The 15,354-nt window shown below is 59.9% G+C and overlaps 1 protein-coding gene across 13 annotated transcripts in view; it reads right to left on the reverse strand.

Moving 5' to 3' along the window:
* ANO1 (anoctamin 1) overlaps positions 1-15,354 on the reverse strand; it is a 171,141-nt gene that overhangs the window by 23,792 nt on the left and 131,995 nt on the right. For 6 of the 13 annotated variants that reach the window (XM_021082678.1, XM_021082675.1, XM_021082676.1 and 3 more), the window contains 5 exons: positions 7,068-7,150; positions 5,137-5,148; positions 4,185-4,256; positions 1,667-1,744; positions 675-749 (listed from right to left, as the gene is read on the reverse strand). In XM_021082678.1, coding sequence (XP_020938337.1) covers positions 675-749; positions 1,667-1,744; positions 4,185-4,256; positions 5,137-5,148; positions 7,068-7,150 — 320 coding nt within the window. The remainder of the gene's footprint in view (positions 1-674; positions 750-1,666; positions 1,745-4,184; positions 4,257-5,136; positions 5,149-7,067; positions 7,151-15,354) is intronic. The other 7 variants (XM_021082677.1, XM_021082682.1, XM_021082679.1 and 4 more) reach the window with 5 other exon arrangements.

A 15,354-nucleotide genomic window follows, 5' to 3' on the forward strand; every position in this document is an offset into this window, starting at 1 on the left:
TGGGGGGATAAAGGCATGGCAAACACGGGCCTGAGGTCTTCCAGGATGCAGCCCTAGCAAGTTGGGATTAAAATCGCCTAAGAGAGCTGTTCAGGGGTTGGCAATTTGCTCAAATCAGCAGCGTCCACACGGCCCAGAGTCACAGACCCTCCGCCGCCGGGGGGGTAGCGCTGTCCTGTCTCTGTGTTATTCGTTTAATGGTTTCCTTTTCTTTTGCTTTTTAGGGCCACACTGGCAGCACATGGAGGTTCCCAGGCTAGGTGTCGAATCGGAGCTCTAGCTGCCGGCCTCCACCACAGCCACAGCAACGCGGGATCCTTAACCCACTGAGCGAGGCCAGGGATCGAACCCGCATCCTCCTGGATACCAAGTGGACCTGTTTCTGCTGCGCCACGTGGGCACTCCCGTTCAATGGTTTTCTTTTCAACCCCTCAGCTTTGTCTTAAACAAGATCCGAGAACTCCTGGGTTTGAAGGACTGGTTACTCACACGAGTCACTCTTAGAACCAGGTGTGCCGGGGACCACGTGAGACCATCGCAGGTGCCCCTGGGCCGCGGAGCCCCCTGGGGTGGGGGGTCGCCGCAGAACCCCGGCCCCCTCCCACTCAGGGGAGTGGCGGCACCGCCGCGCCCCGCCCCGCCCCGCACCCCCCTCCTCGGCCTCCCCGACTCACCATGAAAATGATGGAGACCAGGTTGGTGAAGTAGGCTGGGAAGCGGTCCCTCCAGGTCAGCTTCACCTTGTCCGTCTGCAACACGAACCAGCGCGGGGTCAGCGGTGGGGACCAGGGCAGGGAGGGGCGTGTGCGTGCTTCCGTGTGTGCACGAGGGTGTGGGCAGGAGCAGCTCGGACAAAGGGCACCACTCACAAACACGGTACAAAACCACTGCCGGGGATGAATGAAGGCAAACACCTGGCCCCTGGGGCCTTCTCGCCTAGGAACGGAGTCTACAGAGGGACAGAAGGAACAGCTGTCTGAAGACGTGAGTCCTCTGGGTACGGGGGGGTGGTCCCGCCAGAGGCTTCTCTCAATTAGACCGTCAGACCCACGTCTGGGAGAAGCCTGGACTCTGTTTCTTGGCTGGAAAAAACCTCACTTGCAAGGCAAGCAGCTCTACGATGTCTTCCTCTGCCACCCGGACCGTAATAGTTATTTTCCTTTGCAGAGCAAGTTGAAACAAGCCACCAGCATCCCACGTTAAAATGCTGTCCGCCGCGTCGCAACGCCAGGCGGCGGGGACACGTGGCCCGAAGGCTCTGGCATCGGGACGGCGGGGTCTGGGGGAACCTGGGATGTTTTCAGGAATGGGGTGGACTTTTCCTGGGAAGACGCACGGCTGAAGTCAAAGAATGCTGGCAGGTGTGACACTGGAGACACGCATGCGTGTTAAGGACACCAGGGACGGCGGGCAGGCAGGCAGTGGTGACAGGCACAGTTTCGCAAGCTGCAGAGAAAGCCCGGCTCCCCCCCTCCCCCACGCACCCACCGGAGCCATGCAGTGACATCCCAACACAGGCTGCAGCCCGCTGGTGCCGGAGGAAGGCGAGGAAGACACAGACGTGACAGTTAACCGAAAACACAGCAGTCAGAGTGGGCTGAGGGGAACAACGGGCTCCGGACGCCTGCAAACGCTCAAGACTCGAGACGCCCCGACGTGACAGTACCAATTTCACCCCCGCCATGGCTGTCTTAACCCTCTGCCTCCATTTGTTTGTTGGTTCCTCTGGAAGGTGCCGGCGCTTCTGGGGCAGGTGGAGGGAACAAGAGAGGACCGTGGGGTAAGACGGCGGCCCGGGCCCCCTCGCCCCCTTGGCAGCCAGCGGACCCCTCGCTGTGCTGGCCGCCGAGGCCGGTTCAGGCTCTGGGTGTTTTAAACCCACGAAAGTTGGCAGAAGCCCGCATTCGAAAAGAAAGGCTGCAAACAAAGGTCCTGGAAACGGAGATGCCAGCCCAGGAGCTGGGGTTGGCGTGGCCTCTGTGGGGCCCCCTTCCCACACACGGTTGCCGTAACCAATCCATCGGTTCATCACTTAATTCTTTTTAGGGCTGCTCCTGCAGCATATGGAGGTTCCCAGGCTAGGGGTTGAATTGGAGTTGTAGCTGCCGGCCTGCACCACAGCCATAGCAACACCGGGTCCCAGCCACATCTGAGACCTACACTGAAGGCTGCGGCAATGCCGGATCCTGAACCCGATGGGCGGGGCCAGGGATCGAACCTGCATCCTCATGGATCCTAGTTGGGTTCTTAACCCACGGAGCCACAGCGGGAACTCTTACTTATTTACTTTCGGTCAGTACCATTTAGACTGTGCGGTTTTATGCAAAGACACTGATTACTCAGCATTTTACACCCACGGAAAGGAAGCCACTCTCGGAATTGTAACACAGCAATTAAGGGATCTTCCTCCCCCACCCCATGAAATGAATTTGGTGCCCGAGCTGGGAGAAAAAATAAAACCATAAAGTTGGGAGCCGTGAAACAGAGGAGAAAAGAAAGGACGAGGCCCCCCGGAGGCACAGGGCCCGGGGTCACCATGCGAGACGGCAAAAACACAGCCCACCTCTGCCGGTCCAGTGACCCAGGAGCTCGGGTCAGAGCCAGGAAGCAGAGTGCCGGGAATCTGGGAGGCGGTCCTGGCCTGGCTGCCCAGGCCTGGCGCTCGGGGCTTACGTGGACGTGACGCGGGGCACTAAGCCCTTTCTTCCTTAGGAAGAAGCCCGTTCACGCTCATGCTGAGATGTGCCGCCGTAAAGCCGTGGGGTGGGCTGTCTTGGGACGAGGCACGCGGGGCATAGGGGACCCGCAGCGGGGGCCTGGGGGCTTCGGAGCAGTGGCGTCCAGGCCTCTCTCGTTAGGAGAGGAGACACAGCCCAGGGGCTGATGGAGATGCTGGTTCAAGGCCACAGGGCGGCTGCTCCGCAGGCAAGGTGCACAGGACAAGCAGACGTCCTGATTGTTAAGTTAGAAGGATGGTCTCCTCATTTGGGGTGAATTCGCCACTTTGGTGGTTATCTTCTCTGTCCCCCTGGGGCCCGCTCAGACTTGGAGGGAGTTCTGGGAAGCACAGCCCCTCTCTGGCCGCAGGAGAGCCGAGCCGGGCTTTGGCCACGTTACAGAAACTGGGGCCCGAGAGGGGCTTTTGCTTCACCCGCTTTGCCCCCCAGAGGGGGTTTTGGTAATTGGGACCCCTGGCCACCTTGTACCAGCAAACGCCGTCCAGAGCACACAATGGCAAGACAAATGCAGGGGTTGGCTCTGGTCAGTCCAGGGCCAGAGGGTACACACATGGCACTGAACACAGGGAGCTGGTGCGAACATTGTGTCAGTGGCTCCCGTCCCTTCGAGAACGGACTTTCATCCTCAGTCAGAGGCTGACAAGGGCCCGCGGCTCTGTGCTTATCCCACATCCTATAAAAAACCTCCATGAAAAATCAGCCAGGCCCCTCCAGAGGTTTTCGAGAATCCAGGGTATGAACAAAGGCTGTCGTGTTTTTTTTTTTTTTTTGGTTGCACCGAGGCTGATGGAAGTTCCCCAGCCAAGGCTTGAACCGGCGCCACAGCAGTGACCATACTGGCTCCCTAACCCACTGAGCCATCAGGGAACTCAGAGGATGCCAATTTGAATGAAAGGTTTGGGGAGAAACAAAGGCCTCAAGAAGGTCACAAAAATACTCCTCTCTCATTCTCACTGTCTGTGCAGGAGACAAGGAGCTGGCCAGACGCTCGGCGACCCAGTTTGGGCAAATCCTTCCCACCATTGCTCAACCCAGAACACAAGGGCTGGACCCAGGGAGCACGCTGAGCAAAAAAGCTGCAAAACGACTCAGTTCTGGATGTTGAAATATTGGCTGAATTTTGAGATCACCTTCAGGATAGATCGAGAAGGTAGGTCTCCAGTCGGACTCGATGCATCTGGCCCCCTGCTTGTTCTCATACGTAAAGTTTTATTAGAACATGGCCTGACCCATTTGTTCACCTGTCGTCTAGAGCTGCCTGCATCCTACAATGGCAGAGTTGAGCTGCTGTGACCAAGGCCTCTGGGTCTAAAGTACTTACTATCTGGCCTGTCTGGGGTCTGCCCCCCACCCACCTGTACGGCGTTCGCTGACCCCTGGCCGGTTCTGTCAATAAACATACCCCGTTTTACTGCTGAGAAAGCCAGCTGGCAGTGGCCACCGTACCTCTTTGTTTTTGGATTCTTTCCTAAGAGACTTCTCCAAAACTCTGGCTTCATACTCGGCTCTGGGATGGTCCTGTGAAAGAAACCAGGTCAGCGGAGGCTTGTTAATTGTCCGAGACTCTCAACAGAAGCACGCGTGGCCAATTCAGCCCATACATTCCCCGGGGCACCCTTGGGGGCCAGTTCCCAGCAGCCTGTTTGGACCATTGCCTATTTATTTATTTGCTTTTTAGGGCCGTACCTGCAGCATATGGAGGTTCCCAGCCTAGGGGTCGAATCGGAGCTACAGCTGCCAGCCTACGCCAGAGCCACAGCAACGCCAGATCCGAGCCGCGTCTGCGACCCACTCCACAGCTCACGGCACCGCCCGATCCTTAACCCATGGAACAAGGCCAGGGGTTGAACCCACATCCTCATGGATCCTAGTTGGCTTCATTCCTGCTGAGCCACGACAGGAACTCCCGGACCATTTTGCATTTAGAGCTCCTTGTATGCGGTCCGTCCAGGATTCTCCCCTTATTGGGAACCCCAGCCCACGGGGAGGCCACCGAATGGGGCTCTGGGTCCTGGGGGCGGGTCAGCCTCTGCCAGGCTGCAGCCCCCCCCCCAACCCCCGCCACCCACTGTCTCGCTGTAAACACCCCGTCGTGAACTGGCCCCCGAGAACGTCCCATCAGGAGCCGTGGGGTCGGAAGAGACGGCAGTTAAGTGTCAGCAAGCGCGGGCAGACCGGAGGCGCCAGGCCTCGGCGAGCCCAGGGCAGGCCAGCAAAGGGCACTGGAACAGAAGAACAGGGGTTAAGAGAGGCCCGGTGGTGCGGGAGGAAGCGGAGACCCCTGCCCGCGTGGGAGAGCTGTGGGGAGCTGCTCGGCAGAAACAGACGGATCAGGTGTGCCAGAAGGCCCCTCTCCCAGCGAGACAGGAAGCCAGAGAAGTGACCAAAAGTTCCAAACCTTGACAGCCTCCTTCAGGGAACCAGAAACGTAAAACAAAAACAAAAAGATTTCATTACTTGTGCTGTTTTTTAAGAAATAGGCTCTGTCGTCTAAAGACAACGTCTTTAAGAACCCGGATGGGGGCACTCGGACCTGGAGGGACATGGAGGACCCGCCACTCTACTCGAGGGTCCCCGTGCTGGTGGCTGCGTCCACAGCCCGCAGGGTTTAGGGAATTCCCGTGGGAGCGCTGGGCTGGACTGTCGCAGACTCGGCAAGGACCACCCAGGCCAGAAGCCCGGCCTCAGGCGTCTCTCGGCTTCGAGAGTGGACACCTGGGGTTCAGCGCTGAGAGGCTGTCCCTTTGCCTCAGGTGACTAACCTGGAAGAGGTCCCTGGCCAGCCGGGGGGCGGGGGTAGTGGCTCACTTTAAGGAGCCCGTTCAGGCCCCTCGGGTCCCCACATGCAGTGGCTCTGCTCCACACCCCAGCATCAAGGGTCCCAGCGGTCAGGTGACAGGTTCATGGCACCTGTCCCCCCGGGGTGGAACTGTCCCAACCACAGGGACACCATGAAAAGGACATTCTAAGTCTACTTCGAGAATACTAAGCTGACCCTGCTCTTTGTTCCACTTGCAGCTTTAGAACCTGCTCCGTAGACAGCTGGCTCAGGCCCTGCCCCGGGGGACAGAATGCCGGTTCCACATCTGTCCCCGCCCCTAAGGAGCCGAGTGTCAGTCTGGTTGCATCAGCCTTGGTCCTGCCATTTGTGAAACGGGACCTAGACCCGCTGTGGAAGAGGTTGAGCCCAGAGGTGGGTGATCAGTGAGGGAACTTCTCTCTGCTGATCCATGGAGACCCCCTCAAACCCTCTTCTTCCATCCTCATTTGAGGGCTGAGGACACGGAGGCACAGAGAGGTTAAGCAACCTGCCCCAGGTCACACAGCAAGGGCGGTGCGAAATTAATCAAGAAGTCCTGGACCCAGAGGTCAGCTTGTCACCGCTAAGCGGGTGCCTCTCCCTGCAAACTAGCCCTTGTCCTAGGACAACCCTGTCAGCACAGAGCCCGCACAGCGGCTTCTCTGACTGAGCTACACATTTGCCTGAAGACGGACCCCCCCGCCCCGGGCCCGTCCTGGAGGGGGCACGTGTGTGGAGGAAGATAATAGAAATGTTTTAAAAAGTGATGGAGGGATGGGAAGTGCATGAGCGGTTTCCCTTTACAAATCTGAGCAAGAGGTTTCACGCCACGGAGCGGCGGCCAGCGTGGCCACACCTAACAGCGCTCCTGCTTGTGGGATCTTGCCGCTTTTCATGCCCATGTATCCATCCCCTGGGGTTCTGAGCTGGCCGTTCAGGATGGGGCAGTGGCAAAGCTGCTCCTGAGCCACCCCGGGGTGGGTGCTCACTTGCCATCCCAGTGGCCACTGGCTCCCGAGGGCCCCTCGCTTCGGCTCACGGAGAGGCCCAGCCTGCGGCGTCCCTCTGTTAGTGAAGGGCCTGCCCCACTTCTCAGCCGTGCCCGACTGCAGGCCTCGGGCTGGCTCTGGGGATCTGGAGGTTGGCACGCAGGCAAAGGCTGGCGGCCGCCTCTGGGGCCCTGGCCTCGTGGGTGGCCGTGATTCCTTCCCCAGACCTGCCGGGCCGCCCCCAGATGGGATGAGATCAGCGTGGTGCGCCTTGGCCTGTGTTCTGACCACGCTGCTGGGTGGTGCATCCATGGGAGCCAGGGGAGCAAACACTACAGCAGACATCAAACGGTCACCCTGGCAACTGCGGGGGATTCCAACCCCAGGGACAGGAACTGAGAAGCAGGCGGGGAGCAGCTTGGCCTGGGCTTTACGACCAGGGCTTCCACGCGAGTCCCCAGGAAGGAATGGGGTGGGGGGCCGGGGAGGGTGTGGGGGAGGGCACGGGGTTGGGGGGGGCGAAGCGCCCGACCCACTCACCTCCTCCTCCTCGAAGCCGGTGAGGTCCCAGCGGTAATTGAGCCGCATCTGTTTCCGCTTCCAGTGCTCCATGAAGGTGGCGGCTGCGGGCAGGGAGGAGAACCAGAAAGTCAGGGGCTGAGAAACTCTAGGACGTTGGATGACACGAAAGCACTTTCCTCTTTGGCGCCATTTGGTGAGTGAGGGCCACTGAGTGCTGGACCAAGACCTTCCCGTGACCCAGCCCGGGGGACTGGCTCAGGGTCCCCAGGGACCCCACCAGGCAGGGGTGATCACGCTCCCATTTTACAGATGAGAAAACTGAGGCTCAGCGAAACTGAGTCCCGGCCAAGGTTATTTAGCCAGACACTGGGATGCAGTGGGGTACAGGGCTGACTGGTCCCAAAGCCTGTGTTCTCAGCCATCTGGCTCCAGGGCCTTAGGGACCCCAAGTCACAGGTGGGCCTCCTGAGGTCAGAAAGGGTGAAGGGTGGGCCGAGGCCACTCGCTCAAGCTTCAAACCCTGCTGGGGATCTGACCACTGAGCTGCACTCTTAGCCGCCACATCCTGCCTGGTATTCCCAGCACACTAAATACGGTTCAGAAGCCACCTCCTCCAGGAAGCCTCTGGTCATTTTCCTCAGTGTCAGGAAAGAAACCAAACTCTTCTTGGGACCACCTTCCATCGTGGTCCCTGTCCCATGTCCCTTCTGGGGGATGAGGCAGAGATGGGGCTTGTTACCTGGGTCTCCAGCAGGGAGCTTAGCATCTGGCACAAACAGGCGCCTCGAGAGGACTCAGTGAGTGAGCGAGTGAATGAATGAAAGGCTTATGAGTACATAGTTGCAAAGGGGGACGCCCGTGTCTGAAGCATTTGCCCTGAACGCTCCCTGCACCCCCCCAAGGGAAAATCGGCAAAGGCCGAGGGTTGCCGTAATGATGGGGCGACCGTAAAGTCAACCAGAGTCCCGGATGCCTGGGCTGCTGTGGGCCGGGCCCTGTTCACGGCGCTATCACAGAGTCCCGCCTGCACCTCACAGCGACCGCGGGAGGCAGCTGCCGTCCTCGCCCTCACTTTCCAGACCAGGAAACAGATTCGGAGGAATTAAACGGCTTGTCTAATAAATGGCGGTGTCGAGATGAAAACTCGGTGAAACGGAGAACTCAAGGGCAAATTCCCCACAGCTGTCCTTCGCTGGGAAAGAATGCAGGCTTTGGATCGGACAAGACATTGTCTGGGAGTTCCCGCTGTGGTGCACTGGGTTCAGGACCCAACTGCAGTGGATCCGGTCACTGTGGAGGTACGGGTTCGATCCCCTGCCGGGCACAGTGGGTTAAGGATCCTGCATTGCCACAGCTGTGGTGTAAGTGGCAGCTGCAGCTTGGATTTGACCCCTGGCCCGGGAATTTCCATAGGCCACGGGTGTGGACGAAAAAAAGAAGAAAAAAGAAGTGGGTCTGAATGATTCAGCTCCCCATTTAGAGAGCTTCAGCCTACACCGAACGAGCTCCCTCCCCATCAGGGTGGGGTGAGAACAGGCCTCGGAGTTTGCCTGCGGCTGTGCTTAATGGGTACACGTCGAGTGGTAGCTACGGTCCCAGGCAGGCCCGGCCACGAACTGGAACCTCCTAGGGTATTAACCCTGGGACTTGGCCACGCAGGCCACGGAAGAGTGCGAGGACAAGAGGGGATGGTGAGACCACCCAGAGATTACAAACAGCAGGAAGTGGCGGCCCCTGTAGGGCGGTGGGGCAGTGGGAGGTGGCATTACCGAAGCCAGAAACCAGAGCTGCCCGGGGAGGGAGGGCTTTCTGGTGGGGAAGACAAAGCCTCTGCCAGAGATGCCCCAGGAGGCGGAGGGAAAGGAGGAGAAACGCCCGCCTTCTGATCCCCCACCGGGGCTTCCCATTGGCTGAGCCTTCCAGGAAACGGGACAGCAAGGGGGCCTGGGCAGTGTAGTTCCCTGGGACACAGATGCACGCTCTGCGGCCATCGGGACTCCCGGGAGGAAGCATGTGGCTGGCGGGGCAGCCTGCACCGCCTCCTGGTTAGGGAGGTGTGAAGATGTTTCCTTTTGCCCTCCCCCCCTTTTTTGGATCAGATCTGAGCTGCAGGTGTGACCTATGCCGTAGCTGCAGCAACACCAGATCCTTTAACCCACTGTGCCCGGCCAGGGATGGAACCTGCGTCCTGGCACTGCAGAGATGCCCCGATCCCGTTGCGCCACAGCAGCAACGCCTCCCTTTGTCTCTTTTAACATGTCCTGTGGTCCCCGCGGCAGAGGACATCGGTCAGGGCCCATTCCCACACCTCCATCAGCTCTGGAAGGCCTCCCTCTCTTCACTGTGTTTTGTCTCTCTCTGTCCTCGCCTGCCCAAGGCAAGGCCTCCTTTGAGACCATGGGCTGGGCGGGAGAGGAGGGCTAGCTGCCTCCATGGGGGACAGGGGACCTGGCCCGTTTACCTTCCGTGTCCCAGCCTCCCCGTTCCCAGGCTCCTCCACCACATGCTGGAGCCGCAGAGAAGATGGACCAGAGGGACCAGCTGGCGCGGGTGCGTGAGGTGGGGGCAGGCTGTCCCTCCCCCATCCCGCTGGTTTCTCACCGTGTAGCCCGGAATACACTGTATTGCGACCCCCAGGCAGGGGACCTGCTGAAATACAGATTCTTGGACACGGTGCCCGACCTGGCATTTGCATTCTGGACAAGCCCTGCGGGTGGCTAGTGCACACAGGTGTCGGGACGCACTGACCCAAGCCACTGCCTGCCCTTTCCTTCCATCCATCAGATCAGCTGGCGGCCCACCCTGCACCCCACCGCACCCTCTGTTTTGGCTCTCCTCGCAGCCGCCTCCCACCCACCTCTCTCGGGCCCCGCCTGACCTGTCTAAGCTGCCTTTACTCCTAGGCTTAGCTCCAACTGCCCTAACTCAGGATGCTCCTAGGCTGGCTGCGGACACCCTTTCCGAGCTCTCTGCCCCCAAAAACGCTGTGGCCAACACCATGGCACCATCTTGGACGAGTCATTAGATGATCCTTCAACTGTTTTCTGGTGCCTGCCAGAACCTCGCAGCCTCGCAGGCCTGCCGTGGGCCCTCAGAGGCCACCGAGGGAAGGCTCTGACCGAGGCTGGGGCTTCTGTGGCCCCCAGAGGACAGCCCCACCTCCGCTGGGAGGCCCAGGCTCTTTAAGGACCAGCGTCTTGTCTCCCCCAAACGTGTGCCAGGCGCTCCTGAGCCCCAGGCCCCTTACATCTCAACCCCTGAGCTCTGAGGCCAGCTTTGTGAACCTCTGGCCCCCGACAGTCAGCTGTCTGGTGGGCACATGCTCTTCTCTGCAAGTGGAGTCAGCGACGCACCTTCCCCGACAGCAGAGTGGACGACAGCTGGACAGGGGCTGGGGCTTCCGCACCGTGCAAGGCCTCTGGTCCCTCATTTTCTCACTGATTCTGCTTATTTATCCCCTGGACACGTGTTTGCTCACGAGCCTGCCGCTGGCCTCTGGATTTCGGCAGAGACCCAGTCTCTCTCCCTTAGTCCCATCCAGCTTGGGTGACTCAGCCGGCGACCTGCCAACTCTACCCAGAGTCTCGGGTGCAGACCCTGCTCCGGGGCGGGTGGTTTACTGCACCTGTCACTCCCCTAATGCCAGGACCATCTTTCTCCAGCTTCTTGCAGCCGGGCTCAAATCAAACAGCCCCCTTTTGTTCTGCCTGGAACTGACAAGCCTGTGAAAATGCCATTATTAGGCCATAATTTCAGAAAATTGATCCCCAGAACAGCTCAATGGAGCTCCAAGTTGCTTCGTGTGACGCCTGATTGGACGCTTTGAAATGGCATAAATCCCAGGTGGCAGAGCGCTGACCCGAGCGCCACCTGAGCGCCTGGCCCCAGGACCCCAGCGAGAAGAAAACAGTGGCCAGAGGGGACAGCTGGGGCAGTGACATAGCCCCGCTCCCGGCAGTAGCAGAAGGTGTGGGGTCGTTTCCTGTCATTGCATGAACAGGAACGTTCACAGCCAGAGGGCAAAAAAAGAAAGGACACAGTGGGGGCAGGAACACCAGTGGGAATCATCCTTTAGAAGCTAATGAACAAGTCACTGAATACGGGATTAAAAACCCTCAACAATGGCAGGATCTCTGCTCATGACGCCTGACGGCAAGCGGGAAAGGGCCAGGGACAGAGGGACTCTGTGTGCCCGCTGCCCCTCCACCCTGCGGCGGGGGCGGGGTGTCAACAGGCACCTCAGGCCCAGCAGGCTCCTTCCTGTTGCTTCAGTCTTGTTGTATAAGCTCCTTTTCCCGAAAGTAAGTGCTTCGTGGGAGCGGTTTGGCTTTTTGGCTTTTTTCCCCCAAATGGGCACGGAGACACTGCATTTGCCTTTGTTGCCTCCCAGGGTGGAAGTGGAGCTCGAGGGGGTGGGAAGCACAGATCGCCGCCCCCCCGCCCCATCTTGGATGGGGCTGCGGGTAAAGGCTGGCCAACATCTCCAAGGGTGTGAAACGGCCCCCGCTCTGCACACAGTAGGTGCTCCATAAAGAAGGGTGACAAGCTGGCGTCACTGAGAGGGCGTGCAAAATTTACTTCACTCCTTGCAGTGCTGGCAGGCCAGGGTAAATCTCGGCTTCCCCAGGAGGGCACAGAAGGGGTTTGGAGGATGTTTGGATGGAGACATGAGGCCAGGGCCCCAGCTTGGACTATGGAGGCTGGCGGGAGGGGGGCGCAAATCTGTCATGTCTGATATGAACCTGTTAGCTGTGTGATCTTGGGCAAGTCACTTAACCTCTCTGTGCTTCTGTGTCCTCATCAGAGGATAACAGGGTTTCTCTGCAGGGCTGCTGGGGGGATCTCTGTGCAGAACTCTGCAGGGGGAAGGGGGGTATTTGTCTGGAGGGAGACGGGGAAGCTAGACCCGGTGGGAGAATGCCTTTGAGGTCATTCGTCAGGAGGAAGCGAGGCACGCGGAAGCACACGCACCAGCTAGAGCCAGTCGGTAATGCTGGCAGAGGGAGGATAGCGCAGGGGTCAGGTACAGCGGCTGGGGGACCAGGACGCTGGCATTCAGGCCTCGCCTCTGCCTCTTATTAGCTGGTGTAACCCTGCAAAAGTGGCCTCGATTTGTTCATCCGCCAAATGGGGTGGGAAAGCCTATGCGCCCCCTACAGTCACTGGGAGAGTTAAAGATGCAGAACAGGGACTGGCACATGGCAGGGTCCCGCCAGCGGAAGCTAATGTTTTCTTCTTTTTTTTTGTCATCTTCTTAGGGCCGCACCCGCTTCACATGGACGTTCCCAAGCTAGGGGTCAAATCAGAGCTGCATCTGCCAGCCTACGCCACAGCCACTGCAACACCAGATCCTTAACCCACTGAGTGAGGCCAGGGATCGAACCCAAGTCCTCGTGGATCCTAGTCGGGTTCGTTAGCCGCTGAGCCATGATGGGAACTCCCAGTGTTCTCTTCTGAAGGAGATGAAGGGACGGAACTCACAGGGGCCGCAAAAGCACAAGGTGAGAGCTTAGACCTGGGCTCCAGTCTCCTAGGGTCCAGGCTGTTTTCACATTTTCAAGAAACCAGTGCTCCCTGATCTGATGTGACAGCTAGCACCACATGACAGCTAGCGTGGCGTGACAACCAGCGCCAGGCCCAGCTCTAAGATGTCACAAGCTACGACTCATCTGCCGTCCCGACAACCTTCCGAGGTGGTTGTCCGGATCTCGTTTTCACAAATGGGGACCCCGGGGCCTGGAGAGTTGAAGCAGCTTGCCCGAGGTCACACGGCTGGAGGTGACAGAGCTGAGGTTTGAACTTGTGTCTGGCCCAGGGGCTGGTGCTGCGAGCCGCTGACTCTGTGGGACCATCCCGGCACACAGCCAACCCAGCTGAGCAGTGAGCTGGGTCGAATCGTTGAGCCGCCCATGGTTCAAGCTGGGCTACACGGTGGGAGTGAGTGCTGCCGGGCCAGCCCCCCGGCTCCAAGCAGGGGAACAGGGAGGCTGGGTGCCCAGGAGGTCAGAGGTCAGAGTGGGGGAGGGAGGCAGGAGGGCGGCGGCCAGGGCTGAGGTCTTGAGGGAGGCTGGGAGGGAGGGGCAGAGGGCAGTGGGGGTCGGGGGTGGTTCTGATAGACGCAGGGCCCAAAGAGACAGGGGCGGGCGCGGGAGGGCACAAGCCATTCCCTCACTTGTGCAACAGGGCCAACTTCCTGGCTCTGAGAAGGACAAAGGACAAGCAGCATCCGGCCCCATGTCAAGTATGTACACATCAGCTCGGCGACCCATGGCCATGGATCCTAGATGCACAGTAAGACTGGTCCCGGGATGAGTCACCCGAGCCACGGCTGGTGCTGGGAACCTTCTCATGAGCCACCCCGAACCGTCACAGGCACCCCCCACACATGCTCTGCAGCAGCCCCAGCAGAGAGTCCTCCAACCTCAGCTTGAATGCCGCCTGGAACAGGCCGCTCACCACCTGCAAGCCCCGCCCGCCCCGCACTCCCTGTTGGAAACCTCCCCCTGACGCGGCGCGGCCGGTCTACGGCTCTCATTCTTGGCCGCGTTGGGAGGACCAATTGCCCGCGACCACGTCGCCTGCGCGGAATGGGAAGCTCTGCGTGGAGCTCCCCGGAGCCTGGGTGGACGGACCGTCCTGCTCTATCATCCGGGTGTCCACGGGCGGCAGGGGTTCAGGGCCACTGCTGAGCCAAGAAGAGAAGGACAAGGCTCACCTGGGCCTCTTCCCAAACTACCGGGGCACCGACTCATCTGTTCTCCTTGGGCTCAGGGAGGCCCGTGTCCACTTGAGGTGACCGTGCAAGAAGGCGGGCCGAGGACAAGGCCTGGGGGAGGGATGCCCGCCCTATGGGTGCGGCACCCAGGCGTGTCCCGCAGGTGTCAGGGGAGGATCGAAGGTGTGACATGTGGGGACAGGCTGAGGCACTACCCAGAGCTTTCACCTGGCACTAGTGGTGGGAGCGCTTCCAACACAAGCATGTAGAGCAGGAAATGGGATAGTTTGAACCCACTTCTTCGTCAGCTCCGGGGCTCCCCGCACCTCCCAGGAGCGACCTCTAATCAGAGGAGGGGACAGAAGGGAAGGGCCGCACCTGTCGGCCATGTGTGCTCGGACAGGCTCGCAGAGGTGGACATGTCTACAGGCAGCTGCAGGAGGACGGCAGCTGGGAGACCTCGAAGGTCATTTACCCCCCGCCCCCCCGATCCCAGGGCCACGCTGGGTGGGCAGGTCACAGGGGGTGACGTCCAGAGTGGGGCAGGGGGCTGTCATTTATATCCCTTGTGCTGCATGCAGCACGGGCTCGGCCATGCCTGCGGCACCTCTGTGGCTCAAGGGCACAGCAGGTGGGAGGGCCCTTTGGGATGGCCAGAGCCTCCCCTGCCGGAGGCCCTCAGTTTGGAAGAGCAGCTACCGGGTGTCTGGGCTGCAGAGTGGGAAGAGATGGGACGCATGGTGAGGCCCAGGGCCCGGAGGGAGGGCCCGACGCAACCCCCCGACCGCTTCTCTTGCCCTTTCCTCGGGCCTCCTGCCCCCCACAGGGCTGCCCTCCTGACATCACCTGCCAGATGTGTGAGTGGCCGAGTGTCTGCCACGGAGCTCGCGTGGGTCTCCAGTGAAAGCCCCGCCACTGTCCCCAGTCAGAGCTGGCTCAGCCTCCCTCCCCCACCTCCCAGCTGCTTCTTACGGAACTTGCCGTCTCTGACTAAAGTATAAGACAAGAAAAACCTGACACAGCAGGCCGACGGCACCCGTTTCCAAGTCCTCTGAGGGAGACCACCAAGTCCTCCAGGCCCTTGCTGGCCTCCTGGTCCTCCTGCTCTCCTTCCCACCTGCTCCCTGCACCTGTGGGCTCCTTCAACAGGCCTGCACGCTCACCGTTGGGCCTTTGCACATGCTGCTCCCTCGTGAATCCTGGACTACAGCAGAGGACACATTGTTTTTTGCCTCCCGTGGTTTCCCCTGTGCCCAGCGCAGGCACTCGGTAAACACTGGTCGGTACACACCCTGCATGCCAAGCACATCACCTTACTCAGTCACACCTCCCCGCAGTGTGGCAGGCAGCCCGGCCGGCGGTTTGCGGTCACCAGCACAGGGCCATTATTGACAGTCAGCCACATCCGTGCTAACCACTGGCTGAGACTCTGCTCACTAATCCTTATCACACCCTCATCTAACCGGCCAGGAAGCTGAGGTTCTGAGTGATGAGGTGAGGAAGTGACAGAGCTGAACCTGAGTCCCCGGGGATGTCAGGTGCACGCGGGGGCCGACCCGGATGGGTACCCTTGAATGACCTGCTAGTGGC

This window comes from Sus scrofa, chromosome 2, assembly GCF_000003025.6.
Source record: "Sus scrofa isolate TJ Tabasco breed Duroc chromosome 2, Sscrofa11.1, whole genome shotgun sequence".
NCBI classification, from domain to species: Eukaryota; Metazoa; Chordata; class Mammalia; order Artiodactyla; family Suidae; genus Sus; species Sus scrofa.